At 38.4% G+C, this 20,937-nt stretch overlaps 1 protein-coding gene, 1 non-coding gene and 1 pseudogene across 3 annotated transcripts; 1 reads left to right on the forward strand and 2 right to left on the reverse strand.

Moving 5' to 3' along the window:
• LOC134326286 (zinc finger protein 850-like) overlaps positions 1-20,937 on the reverse strand; it is a 226,344-nt pseudogene that overhangs the window by 89,894 nt on the left and 115,513 nt on the right.
• On the reverse strand, positions 596-13,233 carry LOC134326367 (tripartite motif-containing protein 16-like). Of its 2 annotated transcripts, none has more exons than XM_063008526.1 (6): positions 12,619-13,233; positions 12,406-12,501; positions 10,191-10,424; positions 9,693-9,852; positions 9,362-9,421; positions 596-1,834 (listed from the first exon to the last, which is right to left on the reverse strand). In XM_063008526.1, the coding sequence occupies exons 1-6, from the start codon at positions 13,207-13,209 to the stop codon at positions 1,299-1,301; spliced, it is 1,677 nt and encodes a 558-aa protein (XP_062864596.1). In that variant the 5' UTR covers positions 13,210-13,233; the 3' UTR covers positions 596-1,298. The 2 variants fall into 2 exon arrangements, with proteins under 2 accessions (XP_062864596.1, XP_062864595.1); XM_063008525.1 differs by having other exon boundaries at positions 9,362-9,412; positions 12,619-13,209.
• trnak-cuu (transfer RNA lysine (anticodon CUU)) lies at positions 19,754-19,826 on the forward strand. The gene has a single exon. It is a non-coding gene; the product is annotated as a tRNA-Lys (tRNA).

Raw genomic sequence — 20,937 nt, forward strand, 5'->3', positions numbered from 1 at the left:
ATACATGAACCTCAGTCATCTCACACGAAGATCTGTTCTGCTCAACAACGGTAAAGCTCTCCATCGTTTCTGTGTGGCAGCTCCATAACTGAAGGGCTGTCAGTGTAGAATCGGGTTTGTGGGTATATGCGTGGTGCTAATAAAGCCAAGGTCATGGGTTCGAGCCCCATACGGGCCACTATCACTTTTGGACTTAAACTAACAAACGAGTAAGACCTCCTTTAACTAGCAGGTCCTATTAACCTGGGCTTCAAACGTTGTCTCTGACAAGTGTGAGATCTGTGTACTTTGGTCAGTGGAAGTAGTTTTATAGCTTTATAAAAACATTGTACTTACTTACTATTTCCATTCTTGCAGGAGTGTGGGTTTACCTTCCACTTCAATAGTGAGGCGTGTCCAGCCCTGCTACACAAACTGTCATTCTGTCCCTGTTAAAAACTTTAGCTTAGTTAAAGCAAATAAAGACACATTTAAAATCTTCATCTTTTATTACAGATTTAAAGTTGCATAAAACAAATGTTTGTACAAATAATATAAACCAAAATACAAAATAAACATTTCACTTATTTTAATTATCTCACAAATCACTTCTCAGTTTTAAAGGTTAAAGGCAGCAGCATCTTTTAGATCAGAACAGCTATTAACATTAAATATCACTAAAGAGGAAATCCTGAAGACAGCAATGTAAACCTTTCATTTAAATACAAGCTGCAGTAAAGTTACATAGTTGATCCATGATAAAAAAGAATCTCACAGCTCAGCACAATGGTTAAACTGCACAACCCAACAAGTTCAAATAACCCATCATGTGTTCTGTCCAATATTTACACAGTGCTGGTTGCCAAATAACGCCTTTTCACCTGCATTCAGCCTTTTCTTTCCTGTATACCAAAAACAGTCGCCAGTGCAGGTCTACAACACGTTACAAAAACACTTGGGACAAAAGAGCCATAAACACTCTCTAATTTTATATTATAAAAATAAAATAATAGTAATAATAATAAATTCCCAAATCTGTACCCAAGCAACAAGTTCTAATTTATTTCTAATTAAAGTATCTGCTGATCTTTAACCAAAACCAAACCATCAGGAATTTGTTGTTAGGAGCTGGAATAGGGGAAGCAGTCTATGTTATCTAAGGCATTTATTTATTTTGGATTTATTACAACATCACATTGGAAAGATAATGTGTTGTGTAAGGTGTTGCAGGCAGCATATCTTCATAAATGTATCACTGCCTCACAGATTCTAAAATCACTCAAACAGTTTAATGTTACACTTTCATGTAAATTTTACATTTAGTTTGTTAAATCTGACAGTTTCACTTCTGATCCTGAATAAAGATAAAACCCCGGGTAGAGGAGCTGAGTGAACGTGGTCTGAACTCTGTGGAGGAGCTTCATTGTATCAGAGACGCTGTAGAAGGACAGAGTTCCTGCTTCATAATCCACATACACTCCTATTCTAGAGGAACTCGGCATTATGGGAATTTTAGTCATTGTGTTATTGTGCCAGAATAAAAATCTGGATGGAGAACAGTCTAATCTCCAGGACTGATCATTACCTCCAAACACACACTTAACACCACGTCCCTTCCTGCTGATGCTTTTATATGACACTGCAATACAAACCCCATCATCCCCACTCCACTCAAACTCCCAGTAACAGCGTCCACTCACACTCTCTCTACACACAACCTGCCAGTAATAATTAAATCTATCTGGATGATCAGGATACGACTGTAATGTTTCACTGCAGGTCACCACTTTGTTCTCCTCAGACAGACGGAGGTTTTTATTTACTGTGTTTGGATCCAGTGTGAACCGACAAACATCTGGAGAGGAAACACAAAATAAACCAATTAACATAGAAGAGAGAGAGAGAGAGTGTGTGTGTGTGTGTGTGTGTGTGTTTGCACAGTGTGTGTGTGTACAGTGTGTGTGTGTACAGTGTGTGTTTGCAGTGTTTGTGTACACACATACACATAGACACTACACAATCACACAGACACACACATACAAACCCTACACATACACACAGACACTACACACATACACACTACACAATCACACAGGCACTACACACACATACAAACCCTACACATACACACAGACACTACACACATACACACAGACACTACACAATCACACATACACACAGGCACTACACACACATATAAACCCTACACATACACACATACACTACACAATCACACATACACACAGGCACTACACACACATATAAACCCTACACATACACACATACACTACACAATCACACAAACACACACATACAAACCCTACACATACACTACACAATCACTACACAAACACACATACAAACCCTACACATACACACAGACACTACACAATCAAACAAACACACATATACAAACATACACAGACACTACACAAACACACACATACAAACAACACACAGACACTACACAATCAAAAACACATACAAACAATACACACACACACTACACAATCAAACACACACATACAAACAATACACACAGACACTACACAATCAAACACACATACAAACAAAACACACAGACACTACACAATCAAACAAACACAACTACAAACATACAACTACAAAAATACTACGCAGACACACACACACATACAAACCCTACACATACACCCAGGCACAACACAAACACACACATACAAACCATACACACAGATACTACACAAACAAACACACATATACAAACAATACACACAGACACTACACAATCACACAGACACTACACAATCAAACAAATACAAACACACATATACACAAAAATACTACGCAAACACACACACACACATACAAACCCTACACATACACCCAGGCACTACACAATCACACAAACACACACATACAAACCATACACACAGATACTACACAATCAAACAAACACACATATACAAACATACACTACACAATTACACAAACACACAATTACACAAACACACAAATACAAAAACACAAACATACAAAAACTTACTACACAAACTACACAATCACACACACATACACTACACAATCACACAAACACACACATACAAACCCTACAAATACAGACACTACACAAACACACACATACAAACCCTACATACACACACTACACAATCACACACAGACACTACACAATCACACAAACACACCTATACAAACACTACAAATACACTCAAACACTACACAATTACACAAACAAACACATACAAACCTTACACACAGACACTACACAATCACACACATACAAACCCTACACATACACACACTACACAATCATACATACACTACACAAACATACACTACACAATCACACAAAAACGCATATACACACAGACACTACACATACACACAAATCATACACAAGCGCTACACAGTCACTGAACAGACATAGAGATAAACTACACAATCAAACAAACACACACATATAAACCCTACACATACACACAGACACTACACAAACACACATACAAACCCTACACATACACACAGACACTACACAATCAAACAAACACACACATACAAACCCTACACATACACACAGACGCTACACAAACACACATACAAACCCTACACATACACACAGACACTGCACAATCACACAAACACACATACGAACCCTACACATAGACACTACACAATCACACGCACATACACACAGACACTACACAATCACACAAACACGCACATACACAGACATTACACAATCACACAAACACGCATATAAACACAGGCATACAAATACACTGCACAATCACAAAAACACACACATACCAACCTTACACATACACACAGACACTACACAAACACACACATACAAACCCTACACATACACACAGACACTACACAAACACACAAACACTCACACAAACCCTACACATATACACACACTACACAGTCACACACATACAAAGCCTACACATACACCCAGACACTACACAAACACACACAGACACTACACATACACACACAGACACTACACAATCACACAAACACACACATACAAACCATACACACAGATACTACACAATTACACAAACACACACATACAAACCCTTCACACACACTACACAATCACACACACACAGACACTACACAATCACACAAACACACACATACAAACCATACAAATACACTCAAACACTACACAATCACACAAACACACACATACAAACCCTACACATACACACAGACACTACACAATCACACAAACACACATATACAAACCCTACACATACACACAGACACTACACAATCACACAAACATTACACACATACAAACCCTACACCTACTCACAGACACTACACACACATACACACCCTACACATGCACACAGACACTACACACACATACAAACCCTACACGTACACAGACACTACACAATCACACACATACAAACCCTACATATACACACATACACTACACACACATACAAACCCTACACATACACACATGCACTACACAAACACACACACACAAACCCTACACATACACACAGACGCTACACAATCACACAAACACACACATACGAACCCTACACATAGACACTACACAAACACACACAGACACTACACATACACACACAGACACTACACAATCACACAAACACACACATACAAACCATACACACAGATACTACACAATTACACAAACACACACATACAAACCCTTCACACACACTACACAATCACACACACACAGACACTACACAATCACACAAACACACACATACAAACCATACAAATACACTCAAACACTACACAATCACACAAACACACACATACAAACCCTACACATACACACAGACACTACACAATCACACAAACATTACACACATACAAACCCTACACCTACTCACAGACACTACACACACATACACACCCTACACATGCACACAGACACTACACACACATACAAACCCTACACGTACACAGACACTACACAATCACACACATACAAACCCTACATATACACACATACACTACACACACATACAAACCCTACACATACACACATGCACTACACAAACACACACATACAAACCCTACACATACACACAGACACTACACAATCACACAAACACGCACATACACACAGACATTACACAATCACACAAACACGCATATAAACACAGACACTACACATACACAAAAATAATACACAAACGCTACAGAGTCACTGAACAGGCATACAGATACACTGCACAATCACAAAAACACACACATACCAACCTTACACATACACACAGACACTACACAAACACACACATACAAAGCCTACACATACACACAGACACTACACAAACACACAAACACTCACACAAACCCTACACATATACACAGACACTACACAGTCACACACATACAAAGCCTACACATACACCCAGACACTACACAAACACACAAAGACACTACACAATTACACAAACACACACATACAAACCCTACACACACACTACACAATCACACACACACAGACACTACACAATCACACAAACACACACATACAAACCATACAAATACACTCAAACACTACACAATCACACAAACACACACATACCCTACACATACACACAGACACTGCACAATCACACAAACACACACATACGAACCCTACACATAGACACTACACAATCACACGCACATACACACAGACACTACACAATCACACAAACACGCACATACACACAGACATTACACAATCACACAAACACGCATATCAACACAGACACTACACATACACAAAAATAATACACAAACGCTACAGAGTCACTGAACAGGCATACAGATACACTGCACAATCACAAAAACACACACATACCAACCTTACACATACACACAGACACTACACAAACACACACATACAAACCCTACACATACACACAGACACTACACAAACACAAACCCTACACATATACACAGACACTACACAGTCACACACATACAAAGCCTACACATACACCCAGACACTACACAAACACACACAGACACTACACACACACACAGACACTACACAATCACACAAACACACACATACAAACCATACACACAGCTACTACACAATTACACAAACACACACATACAAACCCTACACACACACTACACAATCACACACACACAGACTACACAATCACACAAACAACCCACATACAAACCATACAAATACACTCAAACACTACACAATCACACAAACACACACATACAAACCCTACACATACACACAGACACTACACAATCACACAAACACACACATACAAACCCTACACATACACACAGACACTACACAATCACACAAACACGCATATACACATAGACACTACACATACACACAAATATTACACAAACGCTACACACAGTCACTGAACAGACATACAGATAAACTGCACAATTACACAAACACACACACAAACCCTAAACATACACAGACACTACACAAACACACACATACAAACCTTACACATACACACAGACACTACACAATCACACAAACATTACACACATACAAACCCTACACATACTCACAGACACTACACACACATACACACCCTACAGATGCACACAGACACTACACACACATACAAACCCTACACGTACACAAAGACACTACACAATCACACACATACAAACCCTACATATACACACAGACACTACACAATCACACACATACAAACCCTACATATACACACATACACTACACACACATACAAACCCTACACATACACACATGCACTACACAAACACACACATACAAACCCTACACATACACACAGACGCTACACAATCACACAAACACACACATACGAACCCTACACACAGACACTACACAATCACACGCACATACACACAGACACTACACAATCACACAAACACGCACATACACACAGACATTACACAATCACACAAACACGCATATAAACACAGACACTACACATACACAAAAATAATACACAAACGCTACAGAGTCACTGAACAGGCATACAGATACACTGCACAATCACAAAAACACACACATACCAACCTTACACATACACACAGACACTACACAAACACACACATACAAAGCCTACACATACACACAGACACTACACAAACACACACATACAAACCCTACACATACACACAGACACTACACAATCACACAAACACACACATACAAACCATACACACAGACACTACACAATTACACAAACACACACATACAAACCCTACACACACACTACACAATCACACACACACATACACTACACAATCACACAAACACACACATACAAACCATACAAATACACTCAAACACTACACAATCACACAAACACACACATACAAACCCTACACATACACACAGACACTGCACAATCACACAAACACACACATACAAACCCTACACACACACTACACAATCACACACACACAGACACTACACAATCACACAAACAACCCACATACAAACCATACAAATACACTCAAACACTACACAATCACACAAACACACACATACAAACCCTACACATACACACACACTACACAATCACACAAACACACACATACAAACCCTACACATACACACAGACACTACACAATCACACAAACATTACACACATACAAACCCTACACATACTCAGACACTACAAACACATACACACCCTACACATGCACACAGACACTACACACACATACAAACCCTACACGTACACAGACACTACACAATAACACACATACAAACCCTACATATACACACAGACACTACACAATCACACACATACAAACCCTACATATACACACAGACACTACACACACATACAAACCCTACACATACACACATGCACTACACAAACACACACATACAAACCCTACACATACACACAGACACCACACAATCACACAAACACACACATACGAACCCTACACATAGACACTACACAATCACACGCACATACACACAGACACTACACAATCACACAAACACGCACATACACACAGACATTACACAATCACACAAACACGCATATAAACACAGAAACTACACATACACAAAAATAATACACAAACGCTACAGAGTCACTGAACAGGCATACAGATACACTGCACAATCACAAAAACACACACATACCAACCTTACACATACACACAGACACTACACAAACACACACATGCAAAGCCTACACATACACACAGACACTACACAAACACACAAACACTCACACAAACCCTACACATATACACAGACACTACACAGTCACACACATACAAAGCCTACACATACACCCAGACACTACACAATCACACAAACACGCATATACACATAGACACTACACATACACACAAATAATACACAAACGCTACACACAGTCACTGAACAGACATACAGATAAACTGCACAATTACACAAACACACACACAAACCCTAAACATACACACAGACACTACACAAACACACACATACAAACCTTACACATACACACAGACACTACACAATCACACAAACATTAAACACATACAAACCCTACATATACTCAGACACTACACACACATACACACCCTACACATGCACAGACACTACACACACATACAAACGCTACACGTACACACAGACACTACACAATCACACAAACATTAAACACATACAAACCCTACATATACTCACAGACACTACACACACATACACACCCTACACATGCACATACACTACACACACATACAAACCCTACATATACACACAGACACTACACAATCACACACATACAAACCCTACATATACACACATACACTACACACACATACAAACCCTACACATACACACATGCACTACACAAACACACACATACAAACCCTACACATACACACAGATACTACACAATCACACAAACACTACACACATACAAACCCTATGCATACACACAGACACTACACACACATACAAACCCTACACACACATACAAACCCTACACATACACACAGACACTACACAAACACTACACACATAAAAACCCTACACATACACACAGACACTACACAAACACTACACACATACAAACCCTACACATACACACAGACACTACACAGACATATAGAAACACCCCACAAACATGACACATTCACAAACAGGACACAAACACACACCAGCAACACACAATCCAACACACAATCAAGTTAATAAAGCTCTTTGAATTGTGTGTTTGTGTTTGAAGTGTGTGTGAGCATGTATGAGTGTGTGTGTGTCTGTTAATGGTTATGTGTGAATGTGTGTAAGAGTGTATGAGTGTGTAAGCATGTGTGTGAAAGGGTGTGTCTGTGTAAATGTGTGTTAGTGTATGTTAGAATGTGTATGTTTGTGTGCTTGTGAGAAACTTACATTGTAGAAAATCTTCTCTGATTTCAGGTTCAGGAGGTGAAGTAATCCAGACTTTCTTTACTACAGAAAGAGTAACAGTACAATCACTAATCACAGTAAATACATATTTACACCAGAAATTGTCACAGGTACAGCCAGTAAGAAGTTTGGCATGTGAGTGTATTTCATTCAACCCTGGACTCACTGTGACCATGACCAGTACTGGGTTAATGAGTAAATGAATGATGTTGTTAGATGTTAAATGTTCATGTTGGTGGATTTGATTGTTTTGTTTGACGTTTGAGTACAGAAGCATTTTGGAGACAATGGAACACTGAGGGCTTGAACTCACCTTCATCTGGTATCTTCTCACACTGATCCTTCCAGAATTCTTCTACTTTCTCTCTCAGCTGAGATACAGACTTTGTAACATCATCAAATGAGAGGAAAGGACTGATTGTGATGGCGGCTGATTCTGCAGATCCAGCAGGAGCCGAGAGAGACTGAAAATTCTACATCCAGACAAATAATGTTCACAGAGAAACAACAAGATGATGATGAATCACAAATGATGGACAACAGACATGAAGCACAGAGTGATGTTTCTCCTAATAACATTAATAGTATTTCATGATCTCTTGATTCATAATTATGATGTTGTTTCTCCTGCATTTCTGGCTCTCCCCAACATGTTTTAATGAATGCTAACAATAATCAAGTTTAAGGGAACAGATTTCTCAACGAAAGGCATCAAGTTTCAAAGTTTAGGGGACATCAAGTTACAAGGTACCGCTGTAATTTATTACTTGGACTGGAGCAGCAATAATATAATTATATTTAGTTCTGTTACCTGGAGGAAATGGACGGGATCCTCTGTGTGTGAAAGCTGTTCCAGTTTAGCATCTTTCGTCTTCAGCTCTACAATCTGCTGTTCCACCCGTTTCAAGACTTTTTCAGCTTGACTTACTTCTGCTGTCTCTCGATCTCTGATCAGATCTTTTAGCTCAGAGCATCTTCTGTTAATTGAGTTGATTAGTTCAGTACAGATCCTCTCAATGTTCTCCACTGCTGTCTGTGCAGAACACTGTTAGAAGATTCAGAAAGAAGAAATGTTTCTCACTCAGATATTTGTCCATCCTGCACATTTATATGTAGCTACTAGCCAGATTAAGACTTTCATTACTCATAGCTTGGTGATGGTGCTAAATGGCTTGATCTTTCATACCCTTGTAAATGTTACCATCATCATCATCATGTCCACATAATGCAGTATTTGATACTCTACTTCCCAAATATAAGAAAGAGTTCCAGTCTTCTACCTTCCACCTTAAACTCCAGCACTTCTTCAGTGTTCATCATCACATTAGTTTTTACTGCATTTATCAGCATGTTTTATTCCCTCAGATTTTTGATACAACACACCTGCTCCTGTATGTCCTTAATTAAAAATTATATGTGTGGATTAAATCTAATAAACACTAAAAAAACACCATATGTACTGTAAAATGTGCTGGTGGTAGCATACTGTTACAGAAATTCTTTTGAGTATCAGGAAACAGCAGCCTGGCCAGGACTGGGAAATTCAATGTAGTGATCTCAATTCTTTACCAGAAATCTTATACAGTAATTTATGTTTAAGCATCTTGATCCAAAGCAACAATCAATAATCTTCTTGGGTGGCTCAGTCAAAGTCCTAATCTGATTTTATCATCCTTATACAGTGGTGCTTGAAAGTTTGTGAACCCTTTAGAATTTTCTATATTTCTGCATAAATATGACCTAAAACATCATCAGAATTTCACACAAGTCCTAAAAGTAGATAAAGAGAACCCAGTTAAACAAATGAGACAAAAATATAATACTTGGTCATTTATTTATTGAGGAAAATGATCCAATATTACATATTTGTGAGTGGCAAAAGTATGTGAACCTCTAGGATTCGCAGTTAATTTGAAGGTGAAATTGTGAGTCAGGTGTTTTCAATCAATGGGATGACAATCAGGTGTGAGTGGGCACCCTGTTTTATTTAAAGAACAGGGATCTATCAAAGTCTGCTCTTCACAACACGTTTGTGGTAGTGTATCATGGCACGAACAAAGGAGATTTCTGAGGACCTCAGAAAAAGAGTTGTTGATGCTCATCAGGCTGAAAAAAGGTTACTAAACCATCTCTAAAGAGTTTGAACTCCACCAATCCACAGTCAGACAGTCAGATTGTGTACAAATGGAGGAAATTCAAGACAATTGTTACCCTCCCCAGGAGTGGTCGACCAACAAAGATGACCACACCAAGAGCAAGGTGTGTAATAGTCGGCGAGTTCACAAAGGACCCCAGGGTAACTTCTAAGCAACTGAAGGCCTCTCTCACATTGGCTAATGTTAATGTTCATGAGTCCACCATCAGGAGAACACTGAACAACAATGGTGTACATGGTAGGATTGCAAGGAGAAAGCCACTGCTCTCCAAAAAGAACATTGCTGCTCGTCTGCAGTTTGCTACAGATCACGTGGACAAGCCAGAAGGCTATTGGAAGAATGTTTTGTGGATGGATGAGACCAAAATAGAACTTTTTGGTTTAAATGAAAAGCGTTCATTTAAACAGTTACCGGAAACGTTTAGTTGCAGTTATTGCTGCAAAGGGGGGTCACACCAGATACTGAAAGCAAAGGTTCAGATACTTTTGCCACTCACAAATATGTAATATTGGATCATTTTTCTCAATAAATAAATGACCAAGTATTATACTTTTGTCTCATTTGTTTAACTGGGTTCTCTTTATCTACTTTTAGGAAAATCTGATGATGTTTTAGGTCATATTTATGCAGAAATATAAAAAAATTCTAAAGGGTTCACAAACTTTCAACCACCACTGTAATTATTAGCACAACCTCAGAATTGTTGTGCAGCATCAATCACCAAATAAGATTTTTTTTTAAATTCATGAACAAAAATGCTCCATCACTTACAAAGTTACCTGAGCTATAAAATGTCTTATTTTTAATGGAGATTGGTTCAATGGAGGAGAGTCGGACTGATTCTGAGAGCTTTTTGTTTATAAAACTTACCTTGTGAGACTTCACAGCGTTTATCAGCTCACAAAGTTCCTTCTCTCTGTTCTGGATTTTCTCTTGGAATTTTCTCTGGATCTCCAGCAGCTGCTTCTACACAGTAAAACAATTCAGAATTTACTTGTATTGTGTACAAGCACAACATAAACAACGTCAGAGTAAATGCTAATGAGTTGTTACTTGTTAAAGAGAGCTGTATAATATTTTTACCTGTTTCTCAGTTCTTTCTGCTGCAGCTGATATTGTATCATGTCCTTTATGATCATCCATGGTACACAACATGCAGATACACTGTTGATCAGTACGACAGTAAACCTCCAGCAGTTTATTATGCTGAGAGCAGATCTGATCCTGGAGTCGTCTGGAGGCTTCAACCAGCTTGTGAGTCTTATAAACAGGAATTTGATAATGAGGCTGAAGGTGAGTTTCACAGAAAGAGGCCAAACACACCAGACAGGATTTGACTGCTTTTGATTTTCTATCTGTACAGAAATCACACTCCACATCTTCAGGTCCAGCAGAACAGTGAGCAGGATGTGGAGCTTGAAGTTCTGTTTTCTTCAGTTTCTCCACAACTCCAGCCAGCATTGTGTTTTTACTCACTTCAGGTCTTGGAGTGAAGGTTTTTCTACACTGTGGACAGCTGTATGTTCCCTTATCATCCTCCTGATCCCAGCAGTTATTAATACACACCATACAGAAACTGTGTCCACATGGAATAGCAGCTGGATCCTTCAGTGTTTCCAGACAGACTGAACAGCTGAACTCGTCCTGAGTTACTGAAATTTTGGACTCCGCCATTTTTCTACAAGTAAACAGAAACACCAGTAAACACAGCAAGTTATTTACAGCAGCTCAGACTTCCTGGTTTAGTTTGTGAGTGTTATGTTCATGTTTACGTTTCTCGATTTTTGTTAATTTTTTGGTTACGTACTGTACTCATGCTGTGGGACTTTTAATTTACAATGTTGTTGTAGTAAGTAGTACAAGTCAGTAGTTAACGTTAATCTTCTTTACTGTAGTACATTTTATGATTCGTTACTGTACCCATGCTGTATGACTTTTATAATGTGGTTGTAGTAACTAGTACAGGTGGCTAGTTAACTGCTAAAATTTTTTTTTACTTTATTACTGTACCCATACTGTAGAGTTTGTTTCTGTAATTTAAGTGTAGTGGGTGGTACACTAGGTAACTATTGCATCGTTTATTATATTAAAATGATTGATTTTAGAATTGTTGACACTATATATTGTTACTGTACCCATACTGTAGGACTTTATACAGTTATATTGAATGGTACATGCCACTGGGTAATAACTACACCTCGGCTTCATGAACTTTGTAGACGCTCCCTTAGCACTTCCTTAGCATTTCAACGCAGATGAAGCTCACATTTACAAAATAACAGAAAATAAACATTTACAGATAAAAACGTTTTAAACATATTTGATTGTAGTTTGTTCCTTGTTTACTGCAGAATCAGTTAATGCAGTTTCACTCATTTTTGGATGTTTATTAGCCGAGAACGAGCCGAAAGAAACTCGAATGTCAGGCGAATGTCCAAGACTTCCTGGTTTAGTTCGTGATTGTTCTGTTCAAAACAAGTGTGTTTAAATCAAATCAACAATCTGAACTACATAAAGTAACAATACACAGTAATGTACAGAAGTGTGGAAATGTATTAACTCACCTGCGTTCATCAACTTCAATTATCAACAAAACTACAAACACAGACACGGAACAGATCCACACTCAAACAGAACAGAATCAGATCAGATCAGTTTCACTTCTTCTTCTTCTTCTTCTTCTTCTTCTTCTTCTTTTGTGTTTATTGGCGGTTGGCATACCAGCTTAAAGGTGCATTACCGCCACTTACTGTTTTGTGTTTGGAACAGGACATTATACAGAAGGAAGGAGAGAAAAAAATAAAGAAATAAATACAAAATAAAAAAAATAAAAATAAAATAAAATAATAATAAAAAATAATATACTACATTTCTGTTAGATTCTTTCCGCTAGACCTGTTTCTGTTAAGAACTTGTTGATATAATAACTTATCCTCCCTACCTCTTTTCCTAAGAGTCCTGATAATGAAAGATCATTATGCTTTGCAGGCTGTACTGATTCAAACAGTTGTGTTCTATTGGTACTATATTGCTTACAATTGAGGAGTATATGTTCTACTGTTTCGGGTTCTTTACAAAAGCTACACATTCCGAAATGTGTTTCGGTGTTTGCCTATTTTCCATAAAGTATAGTTAAGTCTTGTGTGACCTATTCTCAGACGTGTGATGATGTTTTCTTCTCTCCTTCTAGAACCTACCATTCTCCCAGCTCCAACCTGTTTTTGAATATTGTACATATGTCTTCCAGTTTCAACAAAATCCCAGAGCTCCTGCCATATTGCATATCTACATGTTCTAATTATGGCCTTAACTTCATTTTTGCTCAAAGGTACCGGTAGATTTATTTGTTTTAATCTAGGGTTTGTTTGGCTAGGATATCTACTGTTTAATTTCCCTCCACTCCTACATGGGCAGGAACCCACAGAAAGCTGGTGGATATACCTTTATCTTTCAAATTGTGTAACATATATAATATTTTGTTAACAATATCTGTCCTGGCTGAGGATTTACCATACTTTATGCTTATCAGAGCTGAAAAACTGTCCGAAAGAATAACTGTATTATTTATTTCCCTTTTTTCTATCCATTGTAGTGCTAAAAATATGGCCAATAATTCTATGGAGTATACTGCCAGATGGTCTGATGTCCTTTTCTTAATATGTATATTATTTATTGGTATATACACTGCCACACCTGTAATTCCTGTTTTTGGGTCTTTGGAACCATCTGTAAACACGAGAATAAAGTTTGAGTAATATCTATCTATGTATTTCTGTACTATGTCGCATGCAGGAATTTGTTTTTTAATTCTTTCTGAAGGTTAAGATTTACCTTTGGCAAGGGGAATAGCCAAGGAGGAATGGGGGATATTGGTACTGTGGGACTATACTGTAATTTATGTTATCCCATGCTTCTTGCCTTTGCATTGCCAATCCATCCAAAACTTTTATAATTTGTCTTATTGTGTTTCCAGCAATTTCTTATTATATTCTTGGCAGGATGTGTATCCCATTGTCCCTGTAGATTAGCCCAGTATGTCATCATTAGCTTAATTCTTCTTATTCTTAGTGGCATTTCTCCCATTTCCACTTGCATTGCTGCTAATGGGGATGTTTTGAATGACCCACTACATATTCGCAATGCCTGGGCATGTAATGTGTCTAGTTGCTTAAGATTTGACTCTGCTGACATGTAAGCTACACATCCATAATCAAAAACTGTTCTCATAAGTGCTTCGTAAATATTTTGCATTGATTTTCTACTTGCTCCCCAGTCCTGTCCTGCCATACATTGTAGTATTTTTATGATCTTTTTACATTTATTTTTAACTTTCTCTAAATGAATGTGCCATGGTTATTTTTATAGCAACCTTAAAATTATGAGGAAGAATTTCAAAGATATTCCTTTGCAATACTTTATCATTTGGCTGCCAAATTGTGTGTACTGATGACACTCAATTAAATCCCAGAACATGCTAGTGTGAATGCATGGAAAACAAATTTTAATTTTCTTTCAAGAATATGTTACAGACTGACCAACACTATTAAGCCAAATCAGCATTGAAAATTGACTTTACTTTTAATAGCCTTCTACAATGCTGGAGCTTCTTAAAACGGAAGATTTTCTTTTAAATGGAAGTGTTATTTACATGCTATTAAATTGTTTTCCAACAAAATCCGCCCAATTTGGCGGATAATCGCCCAATCTGGCAACACTGGAATGCGCAGAGCCAGCAGGCGCTTTTACTCGTAGCGCGCCACGAATACTACTAAACAGTAATACTTCTTCTGTAATTGTGTTGGTGGTTGACGTTTATGTTGAGTGTGTTACTGCACTGTTTTGATGAAGAACTACTTATTTGAGGTGCGCTGCTCCTGCGTGCAGAAATGCTTCCGCAAAAAAATTGCGGGCAAAGCGGTGGTGGGGGGGCCAGAGGGGTGGCCGAAGATTACTTTATGGTGGCCATGGCCAACACTGGCCACCCCCTGGCTCCGCCCCTGCATCAGAGAGATGTAGGTTTAATTCACTAACATCACGACCAGATTAAGAACTAATTCACACTTTACAAACAAACACATTTCAGAATAAACAACAGAAACAGACACAGACTTACTGTCGCTTTTAAACTACTACACAATTACTGAACCTGCTCCATTATGCTTTAAACAGGCCGGTTAGCTCAGTTGGTTAGAGTGTGGTGCTAATAACTATAGGTCGCAGGTTCGATCCCCGTACGGGCCACACCCACTTTTAGACTTAAACTAACAAACAAGTGATCCTTCTCTAACTAGCAGGTCCTATTAACCTGCGCTTCAAACGTTGTCTCTGACAAGTGTGAGATCTTTTTACTGCCCCTCTCATTCAAGTCAGAATCATGCCATTATTTCAATTATCCAAACTTAATTACCCTTCTGTAAATGGTTTAATGTGCACACTGCTGCTACTGACTTGTTTTTCTTTTCTACAATGTAAGTTCATACCTTCAGGTTCATGTTATTTGAGATCTCTACATAGATTCTTCCTCATGTGCAGAAAGACGCAGTTCAGTTTGAAAAGCGCACAGCGGGAGAGCGAGTGAGTCTGCGCGTTCAAATGAATCAATTGAGTCGATTCTTTAATCCGGTTCTTTAAGTCGAACGACAAGAATAGACTCGCAAGAGTCGATTTACTAAGTTGATAGTAGTCAGCAATGAGCTGTCAAATCACCTAAATATTATCTACCAGGGGCGGCTCGTTCATTAGGGCGATCGGGCGACGCACCACCAAAGGGCGAAAGGGAAGAAATGTTTCCATCACATTCAACCAGTGTTAAACTAGCTGTGACTGTTCTGGAGTCAGTCTTGCCTCTGAATATCACAGTCCAATCAGCGTGGAGTTGTGTTCCGTACAGTACCGCCCCTTTCGGGGCGATCAGGCTCTGATTCAGAATCGCCCCAGATCGCTCTCATAGACTCTCATGTTAAAGCTCTTTTTTTCGTATTACAGGAGCTGTAATGCATTTTGAATGACTTCCGGGGGGGCTCGCACTTACGTGCCTGCGTCACACGTAATCTTCCTTATTTGGAAACTAAACGAGGTGTCCCGTATTTTTATCAATGGGAGAGAAACGCTGCAGATTAGACTGAGACAGCTAGGGCGATATGTATGAAACAGAAGAAAACTGCTGCTACCGCGGGAATTAAAAGGGGTTCGGTTATTATTGTAAGTAGTATTCACTTTTAGTCTTAGTAACGCCGTGTGTAGGGCGAAAGTAAAGTTACACAAGCAGGGCCGGTACTTCTCTCACTGCCCCCTAAGTAACGCAGTCCAGAACCGGGGGGAGTCTATGAGAGCGATCTGGGGCAATTCTGAATCAGAGCCTGATCACCCCGAAAGGGGCGGTACTGTACGGAACACAACTCCACGCTGATTGGACTGCGATATTCAGAGGCAAGACTGACTCCAGAACAGTCACAGATTGTTTAACACTGGTTGAATGTGATGGAAACATTTCTTCCCTTTCGCCCTTTGGTGGTGCGTCGCCCGATCGCCCTAATGAACGAGTCGCCCCTGATGTAAAAACGTTGTTTACACTATTGAGAAAAATTTTTACATGATGTTCTTTATGTTGTTTTGCCTAAAATATGGTTTTGATTTATTATTATAAAGAATGAAAATAATAAATGTTAAACAGCCTAAATAAAACTGTGTATGAAAAGTTATATTTTTTATAGGTGCAACCCTAACCGCTTGGAATTTTCCAACAGTGGAATGTTTTGTTGTGATTTTGATACTTGGGTGGCAATGTTTAACTAAAATTACTTTTATTTAGTGTTTATTCTAAATTACTTCAGTTTTGTCAATTAATTTCAGTCAATTATATCAATCACGTAAATTTAAATCACTGGAGATGTAAAAGTAAAGTCTGAAGTTTATTTTTGTTTTATTTACTTAGCAAATGGTGAATCATTACGTTTAGTTTTGTGGTATCAGCGTTCCATGGTGTAATGGTTAGCACTCTGGACTCTGAATCCAGTGATCCGAGTTCAAATCTTGGTGGGACCTTGCTGCTTTTATTTGGGGCCTGGTGTAAGGTCCAAGGTTTTGAAACTTTAGCAGTTTCAGGATGGTAGCGTTCAGCGCATGTGTAGTACAACAGAGCGCTTGTGGGGTGTAGACCACGATTACTTGTGCTAGTTGTGTCGACCAAGCAGATCACCATTCAGGAAGGTATATCAGTGCCAAAATATGAGCCAGTTTGTTCAGTAAAACTTTATAAGCCAACAGCAGCAAATAAACTTAAGAGTCACCTTAGATTACATGTTCACTTCCATCTATCCATCCAGCTTAAATACCATAAACACTATGTACAAAACATGTGGAGCTATTCTTACTACAGTAAAACACACTGAACTGACTTTTAAAGTGAAGTTCAAAATATTGTACAGAGATCGTTCCCATTTAGTGGTGCTAGATAAATTACAGCTTGTTGCTTGGGTACAGATTTGTGACATTATTATTAAATTGTTGTTGTCGTGTATGTTGTTATTTTTTAACTGTTCATGTTTTTAAGTGTAAAACCATAAACAGCACCGTCTATAATTAAATGAACCTTGTGCTTCCACTTGAGATTTTTGTTTACATGAACAATGTCTGAAATTTGATGAGCTTGATTAGTTTGTAATATGTGTTAAGATGATGAATGAACCTAAACGCTTGCTTTTAAATTTTAAGTTTTTATTTATTTATTTTAGTTTCAATACAACGAGACACCGGTAAGATAAAGAAAGCAAAAATCAAGTGTCTCAAGTGTTTTTGTAACGTGTTGTAGACCTGCTATGGCGACTGTTTTTGGTATACAGGAAAGAAAAGGACGAATGCAGGTGAAAATTTATTATTTATTATTGGTTATTTGGCAACCAGCACTGTGTAAATATTGGACAGAACACATGATGGGTTATTTTAACTTGTTGGGTTGTGCACTTTAATCATTGTGCTGGATTAAATAAATTTAGGATAATACAGCATTAAAGCATAATCTCAATAAAATAGGCTACAATTTAACACTATAATACAATAAAGCCACAGTATGTCTGTGTCTGTTTCTGTTATTTATTCTGAATTGTGTTTGTTTGTAAACTGTGAATTAGTTCTTAATCTGGTTTTGATGTTAGTGAATTAAACCTACATCTCTCTGATGGTCTGATCGATGAGCTGTCTGTTCTGACCTGCTGCTTAAGCCCGGCTAGCTCAGTCGGTAGAGCATGAGACTCTTAATCTCAGGGTCGTGGGTTTGAGCCCCACGTTGGGCGAATATCTTCATTTAACATCTACTGAAACCAAAAGGTTTTTCTTCCACTTTGGACAGCCGGTCTCTGGTGACTTATCAGGTGGATATTTGTGCTTGTAGGACTGTTGTTTACTGGATGTTTTCAGTTACTTATTTCCACTATTCTGTGGAGCTACACATTGTTGTTGTGTCTCAGATCCGTTTGATCAACAGGCAGGTTGTGAGCGGTGGTCTGTAAGAGGCTCTTTAGCCTTGCTAAGATACCAGACCAGCATCTTCATTTTTGTTGTTTCTCCCTCTGCCACCGTCGTCACCTTCCGTTGGGTGTGGTCTCAAGTTCGTCTCGGCTGTAGGAGAGGAGACTTAATGAGTGAATTTAGTTTAAATATTAATTTAAAAAACTTACCCATGATGATTTACCAGGTCGTTTGTTACAGTTTCCTTTCCAGTCGTACCTCCACAAAAACCAAAACACTCAATCTGTAAAAGAAAGACACGTGCATGAATGTGATGAGGTTCTAAGATCTCTGAATATAATCCTGATCATCCCTAATGAACCCAAATGTAATTCATACTGCACATTCACTGCACTATACTGCACACCGAACATACTGACAATCACTGTCACTGATCTTAAACATACTAGAGGGCCACTTAAGAACACACCAGGGTTAAGTACATTGTCAACGTGCATCTTTTAAAGGAACTATAACAAAGTACATACATAACACATAAAAAAAACAGTTTAAAGTAGAAAGCACTTACTAGTCTAGAGGTTTATGTCAGTGTCTGAACTAAGATTCGTTGGCAAGTGGAGCAGTGAAATCCTCAATTTGTTTTGGATTATTTTTTCCAAGTGCATTTGTGATGGACCTGAGTAGGTCGAGCTTTTCATTATGTTGTTGTAGCAGCAGCTCTAATACAGTCAAAATTTCTCTCTCCATTACTGTTAGTAAAATATCATTTACAATAATTTACAGTTTCTAAATACACACACCTTATACACGCATAAAACACACACCTTATACACACATGTAAAACACACACACATCAGTACACAATCACACGTCATACACATGTATGAGGTGTCAATACCAGGGTGTGTCATGGTATGGGGGTGTGTCAGTACCAGG

The sequence above is a fragment of the Trichomycterus rosablanca genome, chromosome 14 (assembly GCF_030014385.1).
Source record: "Trichomycterus rosablanca isolate fTriRos1 chromosome 14, fTriRos1.hap1, whole genome shotgun sequence".
Taxonomy (NCBI): Eukaryota; Metazoa; Chordata; class Actinopteri; order Siluriformes; family Trichomycteridae; genus Trichomycterus; species Trichomycterus rosablanca.

What these genes read in the sequence shown, in the direction of transcription:
- LOC134326367 (XM_063008526.1), bottom strand. Translation starts at nt 13,209, where the DNA reads ATGGCGGAGTCCAAAATTTCAGTAACTCAGGACGAGTTCAGCTGTTCA. An exon ending in TGAGAAGATACCAGATGAAG is followed by an intron (nt 9,422 to 9,692) that starts GTGAGTTCAAGC and finishes CTCTTTCTGTAG; the next exon opens with TAAAGAAAGTCTGGATTACT. An exon ending in CAGAGAAGATTTTCTACAAT is followed by an intron (nt 1,835 to 9,361) that starts GTAAGTTTCTCA and finishes TTTCCTCTCCAG; the next exon opens with ATGTTTGTCGGTTCACACTG.